This window comes from Halichoeres trimaculatus, unplaced genomic scaffold, assembly GCF_033239565.1.
Source record: "Halichoeres trimaculatus isolate MK-OKI-2021-1 unplaced genomic scaffold, fHalTri1.1 fHalTri1_scaffold_13, whole genome shotgun sequence".
NCBI lineage: Eukaryota > Metazoa > Chordata > Actinopteri > Labriformes > Labridae > Halichoeres > Halichoeres trimaculatus.
The window spans coordinates 12,077,950-12,094,956 of NW_027437191.1; the positions used below are offsets into that span (position 1 = coordinate 12,077,950).

General features: G+C 40.8%; 1 protein-coding gene across 1 annotated transcript; it reads right to left on the reverse strand.

The window, feature by feature from the left end:
- Window positions 1-444: 444 nt before the first annotated feature.
- LOC141802043 (uncharacterized) lies at window positions 445-15,751 on the reverse strand. The gene is made up of 12 exons (XM_074685442.1): window positions 15,494-15,751; window positions 14,090-14,212; window positions 13,765-13,934; window positions 10,044-10,099; window positions 9,779-9,917; window positions 9,555-9,682; window positions 6,246-6,381; window positions 5,490-5,667; window positions 5,303-5,386; window positions 3,246-3,549; window positions 2,315-3,164; window positions 445-776 (listed from the first exon to the last, which is right to left on the reverse strand). The coding sequence occupies exons 1-11, from the start codon at window positions 15,749-15,751 to the stop codon at window positions 2,389-2,391; spliced, it is 2,352 nt and encodes a 783-aa protein (XP_074541543.1). The 3' UTR covers window positions 445-776; window positions 2,315-2,388.
- Between the last annotated feature and the right edge of the window lie 1,256 nt (window positions 15,752-17,007).

The following is a 17,007-nucleotide window of genomic DNA, read 5'->3' on the forward strand; positions in this document are numbered from 1 at the left end:
TGTCCTCTATGATTTAACATCTGTCGGTAACATAAGCATTTTTTTTCCAACGTAGCTATTGATTTAATTTTAACATGAACACAATAACTTTTAGGGGCTGATGGATACATCTTCCTCTCTATTCTATCATAACATTATAACGAGCACATCTTGGCACCAAGGATTGAGATATGGTTAAAGTGTATGCTCTTCAACTAAAGGACATGTGCAAGAAAAGAGGACCACTGAGACAACAGTTAGGCTGTTCACTCTCCCTGCCCCAGGGTATGTTTCTAATCAAAAAAATTGTTTGTAAAGACACACAAAAAATGATACAGGAGCTTTGTGTTGAGACTTTTTTTTAACCTTGAATTTCGAGATGAGTACAAAAATGTATCAGAACAGTGAATACAAATGTAACCATCAGCACACTTGCATACTGCACTTCACATGGTGGTGGTCATTATGAAACTGGTAACAGTAGCTCATGTAACCAAAGTCAAAGAGAAGAAAGAGCTAAGAAGGGTATGAATTTTTGGCACTGCATACAAATTGTTAGGTTTGGAGTTTGTTGGGAAAGAAGTGCTGTTGTTGAGCAAGGCATTAATTCGGACAGTAAAAGTAGAGGGTTTTTCCGTTTGTGGCTGCTGTTTATGCTTCTTCCTCAGTGCACCCAGGGACGACTTTGTCAGTATTCTTTTCCACCATCACACAGTGACCATGTTGCTCTGGTGCTATAGTTCAATGAGCAGCTCAATCTCAGGCGTTGGGTTTGTAAACTGTGACAGCTGAGGGAACTGAAAATACTTAAACATTAATGTTTCTACATCAGTCTGCAACTGTAAAGACAACACAGAATTAAATTCTTCAGAGATAAGCTATACTCAAAGATAAATTAACAAGTTTTATACATTATATCAAAGTTTCGCTCCTTACTGTAGCTTTAACTATAAGTGGCTGAATATTAACACGTATGTTTCTATCTTGAAGATGCTGTGAGGAGGATCTGTCTTGATTGGACTGCCTTGCCATCTTCTCATGTCTCACGCACAGTCGTAAAAGTGTGACTTTTAACCGAGCATACGTTTGTTTTGAAACTAATTTTCTTTATTCAAGACAACTTTTTTCCAGATACAGTGGGACTAGGTAAGGTATTTTATCTGTACAGTAATGAAGCGCTGTTGTTTGAAGCGTGACAACAAGCAAACTTTGTGAGTTTGTACAGTACATCAGTAGCCGGCTATATGTAGCGCTAATAGCAGCCCAGTGCTAGGACATAGCTGTAGGCTAACGTGACAAAAAGCAAAATGTCAGTTCGTACAGTAGTTTAGTAGACATCCATATGTACCTCTGACAGCCTGATCCTGTGAGGCATGTGGGTAATATGTAACGTTAGCAAATCCTGGTTATGTCCTGCCAGTCACCTACCAAGCAGAGCTAACGTAACCTCACTCTTCATTTTATTGAAAGACTCTCAAGTTTAAGGGTCAAATGAACGTTATCACACACAACTTAGCCCTTTTAGACTTGAGCTTGGGGTATTTAGCTTTTTTCTGCTCTTCTGTCCTTTTTCTGTCTGACAGTTAGGCTCCTGTGTCCACTATCACTACAAAATTAATCCAAGAAATTGTTTTCGGCTGAGAAAAACACAGATCTCTCTTCTCACTTACAAACTTTGTCAGCCGGTGCAGTGTTGTCATAGAGACTTGGACATGCCGTAAATCAATCCGGTCTTGCTCAACCCGATCGGGAAACTACGAAGAAGCTAAGAAGTAGCATTTAAAAAAAAAAACCTACATTGGCGCTGATAATGTCATTTTAAAGTGTGGATTATGATAGAACATATCATATATAGCATACATCCAGAAGGGAGACTTCTTTAAGATCACTTTCAAACTCCTCACAGCCCCTTTCAGACAATCAGTAAGAGGTAGAATTCAGCCACCTGCTGGCTGACATTTTCCGTTAGACAGTGTTACACAACATGACAGGAGTGGCCTGAATTTGTAGCTTATGATGTTGTTAGCAAGGAAGTTGTTGAAGTCTAATGTTAGCTACTGCCTGTTGGTCGCCAACATGTTGTTCCACAATGTTTTACCTTTACAAATGTCTTTATGTTACTTTTGGTATATTTGGTGCATGTTGTCTTTACAGTTGCTGATCAGCAGAGAAAAGAGATGAGCAACAGTTTGCCAGAACCTCAAAGTGTGAAGGTCTGAACAGAACTGTTCGTGCAGTGCTGAAGTTACAGTGCCATAAAATACGGCATTAACTGTAATTCTCAGTATCTTGGTTGTAGCACCACTGGTTTCTGAATCTAACAGCTAACACTAACCGTAGTCTTATATCCTTGCTCCATTGCACTTATTTTCAAAGCTCTAACTCTGCCTCTCTACATCCGTCTATAACTCAGTAGTCCATGCTTTGTAGCTGGTTCTTGCTCCTGTCTGTCTTCCCCTGCAGAGCTGCAGGAAGGAGCGGCAAGTTCAAGTCTGCCACCCGACGCTGAAGAGATGATCTCAACTGTACCGAGTTCCTTTTAGCTACATTTATCCCTCCTCCAGCTGTGCCTCTCTCTGCTCCTCCTCCCCCTGCTGCTGTCAGGTCTCTTCTTTTACCCCTCTCCCCTCTCAGGCTTTTCATCACCAAAGTATGTTGTCTCTGTGAGGGGAAGGCAGGAGGTTTAGACCCATTCACCAGCAGTCCTTGGTGGCCAGGACGAGTCAACCCCACCCATGTCATCTTCCTGGCTCTCCCGTCTTTCAGTCCCAGGTTGCGCAGACGTGGCAGTGGTGCAGAGGGTGACTTCTGTGTGGTCTCCATGGTGCTTTGGTGGTCTCTGTCTGGGGTGTTTGTGTCAGCCTCCAGGAGCATCCTCGGAGAGATGCTATTCTTCTCTGAGGAATAAAACGTCTGCAGCTTCTCCAGGCGCTCGTTGATGCTCAGCAGATGGGAGTGATCATCCTGATGGCGGCTGTCATTGAAGCAGTCCGATCCAGGGTCTGCTGCCCCGTCTGATTGAGTTGTTCTGAGCAGGTGTGTGGGTCGGATGGGTCTGGAAGTGCTGGAGTCTCTGATTGGCTCAGGCAGCAAGGGGACTTGGCAAGGGGCGGAGTCACAGAGTTGGGATGCAGAACTTTTAGGAGGGCAAAGATGCACCAGTTCTCTGTCTCCAAATACAGACACTGAAACACAAACACAGAGATGTAGTTCATCACATGGGCTCATTTTTTTATTTCTGTCCACACTTTAATATGAATCCTTACCTTCAGGAAAGAGCGGGGTTCCTCTTGTGTCTAAAGTGATACCAATCTCCTCATCTGTGGGCCCATCCTCTGTGGACAGACGTGCAGGAGATGGGGGGGAGAGGAGGCAAGGGGGCACTGAAGGGGAGGCAGAGTGAGGTAGTTTGGGCAAAGATGGAGAGGGTGGACGGTTCTCCGTGTCCTCTATGTGGTCCTTCCTGGGCAAGTCCTCAGGCCTCTTCTTGTTGCTCTGATATTCTGTCATCTGTTGGGCCCTCAGAGGCTTGTTTGACTTCTTCAGGGTTTTTTCATTAGTCGTTTCAATCTTAAAAACAAACGGGGGTAAGTTTTTTTGTTAGGAATGAATAGGTGAATACAGCTACTGTGACACATTTCACTCTTAAACTGACTTTAACTAAGTTATAATTTGATATTGTATCTGTTTTGTATTGAAAGGGGCAGAACTAGATAAGCTTTTTTGCTTCATTCTGCTCCTTCTCAAACTGGTTGCTGTGCATGTGTTTGCACTCATATGTTTATTTCTTTATTTCCTTTTGTTTTCTGTTTTTTAAAGTTTGAGATAAATAAATAAATAAAAAATAAATAAAAAAATAAACTCTTTCATTGATATTTCAGATATGTCTAAAGAGATATTGGTGCAAAAAGGTCCTCAGGGGGGCACCAGGTCCTGCAATGAATACAGTATTTCCAGAGGCTGAGAACATCTCACAGGAACACTCTCCAGCTGTTCATGTGTGAAAAGGTAACTCCAGACAGACTCTAGCAGTTAAAGCTGTTCAGTATTTTAGCTAAGTAATCTGTATTCATAAAAATAAATAGATACATAAAAATGAATAGATAAACAAATATCAATACATTCTTTCTTTTGCCAAGGTGGCAAAATTCTGGGAAAAAATAGGAATTTATGGGAGTAAACTGGGAATTTATTATGAGGAACTTAAATATAGCTCGGGAGCATATATTGTAGCATAATTTTGGCTGAAACAACCACATTTAGTGCAATTCACTTGAAGGTCTATGCTATTCCTTGACCACATGCAAAGCTATTGAGGCCACACTCCCTTCATGCACTGTGCATGATGCCCACAGCACGGGATCATAAAAGGCACCACCCCAGGATGGCATTATGTCAAGTTAGTTTTGATAAAACAGTTCAAATTATTTCCAAATATCTCAAGCTGAACTTCCAATAGAAAGTTTCCAGAAATATACTGAAAATTATACACCCTTAAACAGATCCCAAATCTAAGATCCCATATCGAATTTATCAGTGCTCCAAATTGGACCTCATACTACACACTTTGTTCACAGGAGAGCCATAATCCTTACAAATTGGAAGACTTTCTAAATACTGAATATTTGACATTTGATAAAAGCTGTGTAATGCATTTTTTCTGTGCAGAAAATTTTATATATTTCATAATAGTGTAGTCAGCCAATTCAAGTGCAAACTACATTATTAAAACATTACACAACAGTTTATTTGGTGCCTTTAATCTCACCTTGACATAATCTTTTCAAAGCCATCTGAGCTGCACTATCAAGATCTGAACAGCATAAACCAAGAGCAGAGTACGTAACCCCATAAGACTGTTTTATATTTTTTTCTGAACAACCATTATCTAATTCTATTCAATACCTTTAATGTAATCAGATTACAACTAGGCAACTGGGCCAAAATCTGACTTTTTAATCCAAGCTTTCGTCATTATAAAGTCACCGGAGCTACAATTCATCATACATCTGCTAACACTGACAGACTTATTGGAAAAACTGTGTAATCATCCGCTGCTGAAAATAGTCCACAATGAAGGCCCCTGATACACCTGCTCAGGCAAACAAAATTGTATGAGGTTGAATACCAGTGACCAAATATGGAAATGTGCTCATCAGGAGGTTGAGTTGGACATTTGTTTGGTTTCTTAAGTGTTAAAGACAGTAACTCTCAAAGAAGGAGCAGAGTGATGACAACCCTTTCCTTCCACAGCATGCTAAAGCTCTCTGATTGGTCACCGTGGCTGTTTATGCTGGTTAAACTGGAGCTTGTTAAAGCTCACCTGTTGCTGAGCCTTCGAGTCGCTGTTATTCCTCTCTCTCCATGTGTTTTTTCCTGGCAGACTCCAGTCGCTGCTCTCTAGCTTCTGAGAATCAACAGGTTTTAATAGTTAGTACTTGCTAACTGAGCATGAAGAGGGTAACTTGTTTTCCACCAAGTAGTGTGAGTGCTTGGAAAGAGGTGTGAACCTTGCTGGTCTTGGCTCCTTTCTGGCTCCTGCTGAGCTTGTTGAGCAGGAGGTGATAGGAGGCCATGATGGCAGAGGGTCTGTTGGTTGTGACTGTGTGGATGACCTCAGAGAGGGAGTAACCCAGCGTCTCCGTCATGTACGAGAGCACAGATGTGTTCAGATCCTCTGGACACAGCCTGGAGGATCATGAGAGAGACAGGTTGGAAAACAGTGGTAGATAAAGTGTGAAGAACGAAGCAGAGAGAAATTTATGCAGCCAAAAAGGATTTGTTAGTAATTTTGGCTTGCTGAGCAGATCAGAGCTGGAGCCTTTGTGGATTTATTCACTTTAGGAAATGTAACACTGCCAGGAGGAGCTGTCATGATTATATTTCCACATCGCGTAAAGTGATAAAAGCCTCTAAGCTGTGCTATAATACACAAAGCTGTTTCACTACTGACCACGGAAAATGTCATTTTGTTAGAAACCCAGCTCCCTCTTTCCTGCTTGGCTCTTTTCTCCACATCATAACATTTTCTGCATAACAGTGTCTCTTTGCTCTTATGGTACAAATGAACTGCAAAACAGTATTTCATTTCAAACGAATGGTAAATTATACAAAAACGGCTAAACATGAGGGCCATTTGCTGCATTTATACTTACTCCAGCTGGCACTCTTCCCCCTAACTTTTTTTTACCCACAAGAAAAAGTTGTTTTGCCTAACTGTGTGTTTCTATTCCATGTTGTGTGTCATGTCACTCAGCAGATTTGACCTGTTTTTATGGGAGAGTGTGTGCAGAGGCCTCTTTGTGTATCCCTCATTGATCCACTTCTCCTCCATCGCAGCTCTCACACTCGGTCTCTTATCAGGGTCTGGCTCCAGGAGCGACAACACGAATGCTGTTGCACCTGAAAAAGAAGCATGATAAAGGTGTTTGACACATGTTCTACCGGTCCAAATCTGCATTCAGTTTGGTGCAAAATGTTATGGCTCAGACCGTTTTACAGCAGGAGGTGAACACTTCTGTTTATTTGTTTCTGCGCTGTTTATTGTTTTATTTTCTGAACTTATCAGCCACTAACCAACATTCTCAAACTGTGTGATACATGTGACCAGGTTGTCCCCTGTGTTGCCCTTAGTATTTATAATCAGTTACCATGATCAAGGGGTTTTAACCAATCAGAATAAAGTATTGAACACAACTAGATGATTGGTGAGAAATACAGGAAATAAACTGCGTTAATATGTGAATGTTGCACCCCTGAACAGTCAAGAAAAACAAAATACCAAAATAAAACAAACGTTCAAAACAAAGGTAATGGAATATTAAAATTTTAAAATCAGATTGCACCACACTACTTTAATCATCACACATTAAATCTGAGCTGAGCTGGTTGGTGCTCATGTCAGGTTACCTACATGAGCATCATTTAAGACTACTGGCCACTTTAGCTAAAATAAATGTGGGTCAGTTTCAGTATTTATTAGACGTAAACACAGATTTTTCTTGAAAGAGGCTCGGCAGGATAAAATGTGTTTTTCAATGAAAAGAAAATTGCTTCACAATCTATGCTTTTCATTATTGCACTGATCTGTGTGAAAAGCTGTAGCCTCGAAAGTGTCTCCACACAGATCTGCAGAGTTTATGACCAGATCATGCTGTGTGAAGAAGAAGAACAAGAAGAAGAAGAAGAAGAGGAAGAAGAAGGAGGAGGAGGAGAAGAAGATGAAGAAGAAGAAGGAGAAGAAGGAGAAGGAGAAGAATTGATAGGATTTCAGAATACTGACAGACACTGACAGAGGAAATTTTTTCTTAACCCGGACCTTATCTAAAACTGTTTTACTCCTGGTCTTAAATTAAATACTAATGAAATACTAGACCCGCCGTCTGACTGATGTCACTTATTGTGACTTCACTGAGACCGTATCAGAGACAGCAGCAAGGGGAGGGGCAGGACTCCCCTGCAGGTGAACTCGTTCAACCTGTCAGTCTGTAACAGCGAGCTGTCCAGTGACGGCCAGGCGTGATTGATGTTTGACTCCTGATGGGGATTCCTGATAAACTTCACAGTCAGGAGGAGGATTCACAGAAATAAAGCTGAGACAGCTCCAGCCAGTTTCAGTATCAGTTACCCCGTTATAGTGACAGAGCCAGAGTGGTTCATCAAGGATCTATTTAGTTAATGAATAAGAAACAATAATAAATGTTTTCTATTGTTAAACTAGTGAAATAAGAGTCCCTTAAGAAACAGTTTTCTTTAATACAAAGTCTTAAAAAAATAGAATAGAGAAAAAAATAGATCCAAATTAAAATGAGAGTCATGTGAGACTAAAAATAAATACAGTCCAATTGCAAAAAAAAGAATTAAAAAAAATCTAAATAAGATAACCTCGTGTTAAACGAGCAGGAATTAAGTACTATGGTTGCACACATTCAGAAAGTATGAGCACTCTGTGCCTCAAACACAGGTGGTGTTGTTTTCCAGCCCATTGAGATGCAGGGTGAAGTCTGGAGTTAATGTTTACGTCTCAGATGCCCTCGTGTGGCATGGATACAGCCACTAACGTGATCTTGACACAGTTTCAGGGTCGTACTGGTTTTCCCTGCAGTAACAGGAGCTGAGTCTGTTCACGGTCACATGGAGCCATGACAGAGTGTAACAGGCTGACTGTGTGTATGTGTGAGAAAGACCAAAATAAAGCAGACGGGCAGAGACACCACGGCCACTGAGTACTTGTTAAAGAACATATGAGGTGACAGATCTGTGGTTAGTACAAAAAATAGTGAGCTCCTGTTTGTGCAAAGACTTATTTACAACAGTAGTCCATCAGAAACTTCAACATCCAACTTGATCCAACTGTAAAACTGAGAGGTGACTTTTACAAAGTAAAGATCCATAAATGGAACATTTTTTTATGACTTTAATGTTTTGACCTTTATTTTCTTATTTTGAAAGCAGATTTGAATCATCATTAATGATTTTTTTACTGATTAAATATAAACTATACCTAACCATGAAACCATGTTGTCGAAGTGTTCAGTAGGTTGTTTTTGTGATTTTTATTTTGATCTGGCCCTTTTTATACACAAATGATCAAATACCTAAAATGTTTTTCTATGTATTTTAACCTCACAAGGACACACATGTTGACATTTTCACTTTAAATATTGATATTCATGTTCAAGTTATCAATATTTTTCCTTCAAACTGACATTTAAATAAATTTCTGTGCCTGCTCGGGTGAAGACAATCAGTAAAACTTGTAAAATCTGAGTTTTGAGAGTTTTCTTGTCTTATTTTGGAAAAAAGTGCACTAGAACATTAAACTATTGTAGCTAGTTTTCACCTGGAGGCTGTCAGAACAGCAAACCAACAGACGTGATAACAGAACATAGATTTGAGTTTAGACATGGGGGAAAAATACTGTGTGAAACTGAGGTTATAACACATAAATATGTGAGGAAAAAGTTGTTTTTTTTTTGTTCAAATAAACCTGAAAGTTTTAGCTGAACAAAATCGTTTTATAACTGATATTGGTAACAAAAAGTCAACAATAATTTCAGCATTTTCAGGAGGATTGGCAATGTTCACATTATAAGGAGTGATTGAAACAATGCCAGCAATGCATGATGTCCGGTGGACAAGTGATTTAACATCATTTTCTCCATTAATTTGATACTTTTATATTTTAAAATTTGGCAGTTAGGTCCTTTAATAATACAAGGATTAATGAGATACTCTTGAGCTGCACAGCATTGATGACCAGATGACCTTCTGTCTGTTATCTGGAAATTTGTGGGAGACTCATGATCGTAGTAAGTGTACTGCACGTGTCCAAATAATGACCATTGCAGTGGCTGGTGTGAAACTATACCATCAAAACACATGCACCAAGTAGAAAACATTTCTGAAAAGGTGACCCATTATGCTTCAAAGGACTCATCAAAGTGCAAATGGATAAAGTCTGTTATTTCATTACTGAAGCAAATCACTAATTCAACTTTAATTAACCCACTGAATTTGTTTGTTTCTATGTGAAGAAGTCTCAAAGATTTGGGTGAATTAAAGGGTAAAGTTACCTTTGCTGACGTCACTGGGGATGCTGCTGATTTCTCCGTTAACCATCTTGTGGTGCAGCTGTTTGATGTTGAAAGGCTCCACCGTGAAGGGCAGGGTTCCTGTCAGCATGGCAAACATACTGACACCTCTGCACACACAAACAAAGTGAAAAAAAAACCCACAGATGATACATGGTGCATAGTCAACAGGATAATATGAAAGCAACTGTCAATGTCTCACTCACACAGACCAGACGTCCACTTTGGGTCCATACTTCCTGTGAGCGAGCAGCTCAGGAGCTGCATAGGCAGGACTTCCACACTGCGTGTTGAGCAGCTCCAGAGACAAAGACTCAGCCTTTAGAGTGTTACTGAGGCCAAAATCTGTGAAACATCACCAATAAAACAAAAAAGAGTGCATTCACATATGTAGTAACTACAGGTTGAATTATACTGATCAGTCTAACAGTCATTCAGGCGTCTGGGAAGAAAACAGGAATGTCCACATACCCACAATCTTTATGTTGTTATGTTCGTCCAGCAGGAAGTTTTCAATCTTTAAATCTCTATAAAATAAAATCAGGAGGAAAAACTGTCAGGTCACTGAGGAAGAGAATGGTTCACTGCTTGTTTCAGGAGTCCTCTTCGTAATCCTCCAGCAATTTCTGAAGTTAATTTCACTCCAGATGCAGTTTCAGAGTAGTTCACTTGACTTTGATGGTTGTTTAATTTAAGAACTCAAGCAATGCTGTATTTGTGGAAAGCCAGATTAGACTAGACCAGAATGGACCTTCAGAGAAGGGAAACCATGGCTGCATTTGGGTTTGGTTAAAGCTTTACTTTCAGAATCCTTGTAGAAAAGTATTTGCCATATTTTAGAGCGAATTAAATGTTTAATTTCAAGGATTTGTTAGTTTTGGATTGTGTAGGTCATGATTTTCTGGTCAAGTACACTTAAATTCTGGACATACTTTCCTTTCATTACCAAACTAATATCTTTGTTCACCTGGAAAAGTTGCCCTGAAAGAACCCCGGCCTCACCACCAACCACACAGCCTACCCTGAAACGACTGAGCTAAATGAATTTGTGCGGTCAGGAGAAAGAGAAAGATCCCCCATAAACTGAAGCCTGGGAATCAGCCATGTTCCTTTCATCTGCCTTCATCTAACCAACAGACACAAAATCCAGAAAACACATCTCGCTCAGTTAAAGACAGAAGGAGGAAGAAAAAAGTAAGAAAGGGGGAAGCAAGAAGACATTGTCATAAAGGAGAAAATGGATGCGGTAAACCTGATGGATGTGGGTGGCATGAGGTGCATTTAAGTGCAAATTTTTCCATTTATTCCCAGTTTAATCATCTCTGTGTGGGACTGTGGTGAAGAGTGTGAGCGTGTGTGAGTGTACGCATGCATGTGTGAGCATGTGGGCGTGTGTATGTGTGAGACAGCGAGAGGTGTCATTGACGGGCTGAGGGCGCCGTCGTTGAGGGACTTCATTAGAGAGGAAGTCCATGATGTTGTGATGATGTGTGAATCATGGCGCCGGCGCAGGATGATGAGGTCATTGCCTGGTAATCACATTCCCACCTTCAGACGAGCCAAGGTCTTAAACTAAAGCCCAGTGCTGTGAATAATGTGTGTGGACGCAGTAGGGGGAGTGTGTGTGTGCACTAGGTCTCTAACACCTCCACCAGATAAAACTCCAATAAAATAACACTTCTGACTCTCTGTACCAAACATACTTTGCTTTTCTCTCAGCATTTCCGCCCATGTAGGCTGTTAATGCCCTGCAAACTACTCTACCACTCTGTGTGTGTCTGAATGTGCAAGTCTGACCTTAACTTCACTGTGAAACAAGCAGCTACTGTGTGCTGAAGTTTGGCTCTTGTTTGATTTATGAAAGACTCTTCAGACAAAAACATCTGAGCTCTTTACTCTTTGTTTTGTTAAACTAAATCTCTTTAGGCCAAGTATCTACAGGAAATGGAAACTTCAAACGGGAAATGAAATTATATTTGAATTGTATTTCTAGCTGGAAGGTAGTTATTGTGTTTTAACTTTTACTGTGAATGTTTAGCCAGAGTTAGCATGCTGTTACTTTAGTTAGCATTAAGTATACAAACAGGGGGTCACAGCTAACCAACTCAAAAACATCTGTTTAGCTCTTTGAGAGACAACCTATACATCATTCAAGTGTGGTAGTGTGTTTTTTTCACATTAAAAAATGTGTATATAACCTCAAAGGCAGGGTCTGCAGGACTTTCCCCAAAAAATAAAAATTTCAACTTTTGCAGGAATAATCCTGCTCAATCGTCTCCTACAGGCCTCTACTCGTGTGTCGGTGTCTGTGTCAGCCTCAACCTGCTCCTCTGCCTGTATGTTGATGCTTTGGTTGTTTCGGAACATTTCTGGGCAGAGAGTAAGCATGGGTACCTAAGCCAACCACAGCACGCCCAGTGCCCAAGTGACTTTGCATGTTAATAACAGTGAGAGGAAGAAGCTACGGTAGTGGATGTAACATGGACAAAGAAAAAAACAACCGAAGTGAAAATAAATGGCAAACAGATAAAGCTTTTTCCCTTAGCTAGGGTGAAGCTTGGCCCAACTTTCACTCGCTTTTGGGCACTTGGAGAGCAGCTCAAGACGAAGATGACACCAGTTGGCTTTCTACTGAGCAGGTATGTGTCAAATACCAGTGATTAGCTTGTGTTAACATGCTAACTCTGGTGTACGGCTCATGCTAAGTCTGGTTTACGGCTCTCAAGTTTTTCACATGCGGAAACACAATGCTGCAGGTGGTTGCTAGGCTACTGAATGTGTTTACTTAGTCACGGTTGGAGGGTGTGTGCAGGTGGAGGTGTGCAGGTGGGTGTGTGCTGCCGCTGGCACTGAGCCAAGGAAAAAGAGTCCAGTTTAAATTTGTGTTTACTAACAAGTAACAAAAATTCCAGCAGACCCTACCTTTGAAATAGTAATATCAATACTAAAGCAGGGCAAAGTTTTTCTCAGCAATAAACTTCTTGGAGTAATCACCTCAAAAGCCATCAGGCTGCTATGGGCAGCTTGTTTAAAAAGCCTCAAGAGTATTCAGTGAGACAAAACAAGACTTACTCAGATTGTGACATAATCAGTTGGCTGCTCATGGCAACAGTGGAGGAGGCACCTTGGTAGGTCCTAAATTGCTAGGAAGAGGCCTTAGAGTCAATGTGGCTGAAATTACCGTAGTTCACACCACCCTGTTATGAGTAAAGCATTTTTTGAGCTTATGTAAAACTTCTACAAATCTATCAGAGGGACAATGTAAAAAAAAAAAACGAAAAAAAAAAAAAACACCACATCTTAAATTAGTCAAAAACACATAAAAAAGTGTCCTTTAAATGTGAAAGATACTGTTCAGCCTAAGATTCTCCAGTACACCTTTTCTGATTTTGCCCTGTACTTTGCAACTTCCATTTTCAAATGCTTCTCAAAAGCATATTTCCTGACACATGATTTACCGGAATTTTTAGGAATGGTGGTTACTAAAAATCTTATTCATCTCACTTGGAAATCCACCTCACCACCCTGCTTCTTGCATTGGCTTAAAGACATGCTTTTCGTTATTCAAATGAAAAACTTGCGTCTGCACAAACCCAACACAGGGATTAAATTTGAGAAAGTTTGGAGACCTTCCTTGGCATATTGCGATATCAGCTCGCTTTCATGAGATGGTTTTGGTGAGCCCAGGGTTGTATCTCTTCTACCATATCCTCATGACGCTTACCTCATTACTGAACAGTTACTCCTGTGTTTACAACTTTGAAACTCTATGTACATAACTATGAACTGGCAGCCACGTTGTTGTTTTTTTCCTTAATGTGTATGTGTCCTGTACCTTTGTACTTGTGTTTATTTGTCTGTTTATTTAATCAAAATGTGTTCTTGTGTGTTTTATTACCAGCATCTTAAATTTTGTAAATTAGAAAAAATCTGTAAATAAAACGTATTTAAAAAACATGCATACAAAAGAGAGGATGCTTTTTTTGCTTGTGTTGCTGAAATTAAAAACCTATAGGCAGACATTTTGAAGTTTGTCATTGTGAGGTTGAAGGTAAAAACAAACAATTAGCACTGATGAGTGATTTGGAACCACTGAACATACACACTTTAAAACTATTTCTACAATCATAAAGCACATCATCAGAGGACAAAGTATTGTCTTCAAATAGTTGTTTGGGGGGGTGGGTCTCACCTGTGCACAACGCCATGTTTGTGCAGGTGATCTACTGCAGAGAGGATCTGACGGGTGTAGCGCCGCACCTCCTTTTCTTCCAGTCTCTTCCTCTCACAGATCCGGTCCATCAAGTCCCCTCCAGCACACAGCTCCATGGCCATGTAGTAACTGTTCTCCGTCTCCAGAGTCTGACTCACACAGATGTTTTAGTGCACTCAAAATGCTTTCTCAATAGAAGTATACATGGTAACCTTTCATTCACAGTTCAGTCATGATTTAAGAGATGGTTGTGTTTTTCATTTGGATATTAGTAGAAATTAGTGTAACTTTTATTTTTTCTTACCTCAAGCAGGACGACGATGTGAGGATGTCGCACCATCTGATGAATTCGTGGCTCTCTCTTCATGTTCTTCAGAACATACGAGTCCTGTCGAGCTTTCTTCTTGTCGATCACTTTTATGGCCACCTAAACACAAACAAAAACACTCATGTACATGAGCAGAAGGTAAAGGGACATTCCGTCTTGATATTTTGTACAGGTAAAGAAGCAAACACCAGCTCTGGGTTTCATCAAGTTTTCTGATCACAAACTCTTCTTTTATATCCCTCAATTTCTCAGACATTAAAGGCTGTGGCAGTTTAATGGTGTGACCATATTTAGCCTTCAAATGTAACCTAACCTTCCTCACTTTGTATCAAACGCTCACTTTGTCCTGAAGCTATTGTAAAATGTGGAAAGATTAGGAGCAAATTAGAGTTATGTAAGGTGTATTAAAGTTAATAGCATACGTTTCATGGATAACTAAAAACAAAAGCCAGTTTCCTGATCTCACATGATCCCCAAATTTTTGTTTTTATGATACCTCTTAATGCTAACAGCTTGAGCTGTTTTGTGGATTCATTTGCATAAATTTAATATAGGCACAGAAGAATCCAGCTTGTTCAGATCAATACTCTACAAAATACATAAAAGTCAAAATAATTAAAATGCATTTTTCGTTCACAAGACATAACTCTACCGCAGTGTGTGTTTGCTTATTGGCAGCCTTCACCCCCCACACGTCTCACACCTGTGAAGGGCAACTGGGGTTAAGAGGTGCAAACAACCCCGGAGATGAGTTTGGTCGGTACCAAGGCAACGAGGTCAGGTACACATGAGCTGGGGTCAAAGACTCAGAGACTCAGTGACTGATGAAAGAAAGTTACCCATACATTTGCTCACAGACACACACTCAATGACACACACATCCTGCTTACACCATGGCACATTGGTCTGTATGAACAGAGAATTTAAAATGAACAAGAAAACAAACCCCATAAACACCAGCATGTTTTTCTTATGCTTTATAATACTGTTGACAAAACTATACCTTGTGCTGATGTTAGTATGTCATTTGTTTTTAATTCTTCACTAGTTTGTAGATTTCTAAATATATAAGCAGAAACAGATCCATCTCTTTAAAGATTTATCTCTGAAAATCCCTTAAGCAGTCATGGCTATGAAACAAAGTACTCACAGATGGTCTGGCTGTTTTCTGTACACATAATAAGAATAATCATAGGTCTTTTGTTCTTCAAGCAAAGGGAGTATAACCATTAGTTACAATCCACAAAGTACATCTTGTCACCATGTAATCATAATCGTGTTAGTGTGTGATCTTTTCCCTGCCAATCTGTCGCCCTCCACTCTGAAGCATGACATCACATTTTCTCTCTCTTGTTCTCAAAGCAGGGAGAAAGCACTGACCTTCTCCCCTGTGCCGATGTGAAGCCCCTCCATCACTTTGGCAAACGATCCCTTGTTGATCATTTTCCCCACCAGATACGACCCTACCCGTTTGGAGTGTGGGAAGCTCCGCAGCAGCTCCCTGGGGACCTTAAGAGAGGGCAGAGAAAGACGCTCCCGGCCCAGCGCTGAGGCTTCCCAGTGGGACGCGCCGCGCTCTCCTTCACCTCCTCCTTCTGCCACCATGTCCTCCAGACAAGGCTTCACTGCTGCTGGCATCCTGGATGGGGCCCAGGCCCCATGTGGCCCCCCTCACACGCTCACTCTGGTGGAAAAACAGGATGGTCTATGAGAGGCGAACATACTAACAGACACACAGGTTGAAGGTGAAAAGTCTTCCTCCGGAGCAAGTGAGGGCACTTTGGTTGTTCTTCAGCTCTCGGGTAAGAATGTCCTTCAGTCCTGATAGTAGACTCTTCATCTCTTGATTTTGACCCTTTAAAAAGTGCAGGTGTCTTGAAGTTTGTCTCTTTCTCTCCAACAGAGCAGTCTGCAGCGCTGGCTCCTCTCTGTTTCTCTCACTCCGTCTCTCTCTGCCGGTTAGTGGATGATTAACTGTTGTGTTCTCAGGTCAGCTCCAGTGATGAGGAGGACATTCAACACCGTAATTACCCCCCCTCCCGCACACACACCAAGGTACACACACATACCCAGAGTTACACAGTAACCACTCAAGCTCTTCCTTTAGTTCTCCTTTCAAACCTTATTTTCTTCATATCATCTTGGTTTCTCATTGACGCAATCATGTAAGCAGAGACATGGAGGATTTGGGGCTTTTTGAAAGCTTTCACAATTAAAGAGTAAACTGCATCCACTGGATGAATACGAGACAATACTGAAGTGCTAAAATCTGCTGTTTCTCAAGTGTCTGTTTGAGGCTGGCTCCGGAAGTACCAGAAGTCACATACACACCAAGACAAAAAAAGACGTTTTCAAAGCAGAAATTAACCTATTTACAGCCTGGTTCAAAGAAACTTTCCTACCTGAATCATTAAGTTTACTCTCGGCACACACTGTACGGGGTGTGTGTGTGTGTGTGTGTGTGTGTGTGTGTGTGTGAATTTTTCTGTAACTTGGCATTTCAGGGGATATTGAAATTGTGAGCTCGCCCAATCAGAGGCAAGGCTCAGGTCACGTGACTGACAGGCGCCCTATAGCTGTATGCAAAGCCCTTGCCACTACCAATATGGCTGCAATAGCCAATGTGCTGCATTTCCTGTTTTGAGGGGAGACTCTGTCCACGTTTAATAAGTCAAGACATATTTTTCTGCGTAAAACTTATCCTTTGTGTTTTTTGTTTACAGCACTTTTGCGGGACAGTTAGATGAAATGATCGCCTGGCTGTAGGGTGAATATGAAGGAACAGTCAGAGCCTGTTAGCATAGCTTAGCACAAAGACTAGAAACAGGTGGACCCAGCTAGCATTGTACTGTCTAAAAGTTTATAACCTCCCTATAAAAGCACAGCAAGTCTTT

Bases quoted from the DNA above. Each gene is read 5' to 3' on its own strand.
- LOC141802043 (XM_074685442.1), bottom strand. From the start codon at position 15,751: ATGCCAGCAGCAGTGAAGCCTTGTCTGGAGGACATGGTGGCAGAAGGA. The intron at 14,213-15,493 runs GTCAGTGCTTTC...GTTTGTGTTTAG, and splicing joins ACATCGGCACAGGGGAGAAG to GTGGCCATAAAAGTGATCGA. The intron at 6,382-9,554 runs GTAACTTTACCC...CTTCTTTTTCAG, and splicing joins CCCCAGTGACGTCAGCAAAG to GTGCAACAGCATTCGTGTTG.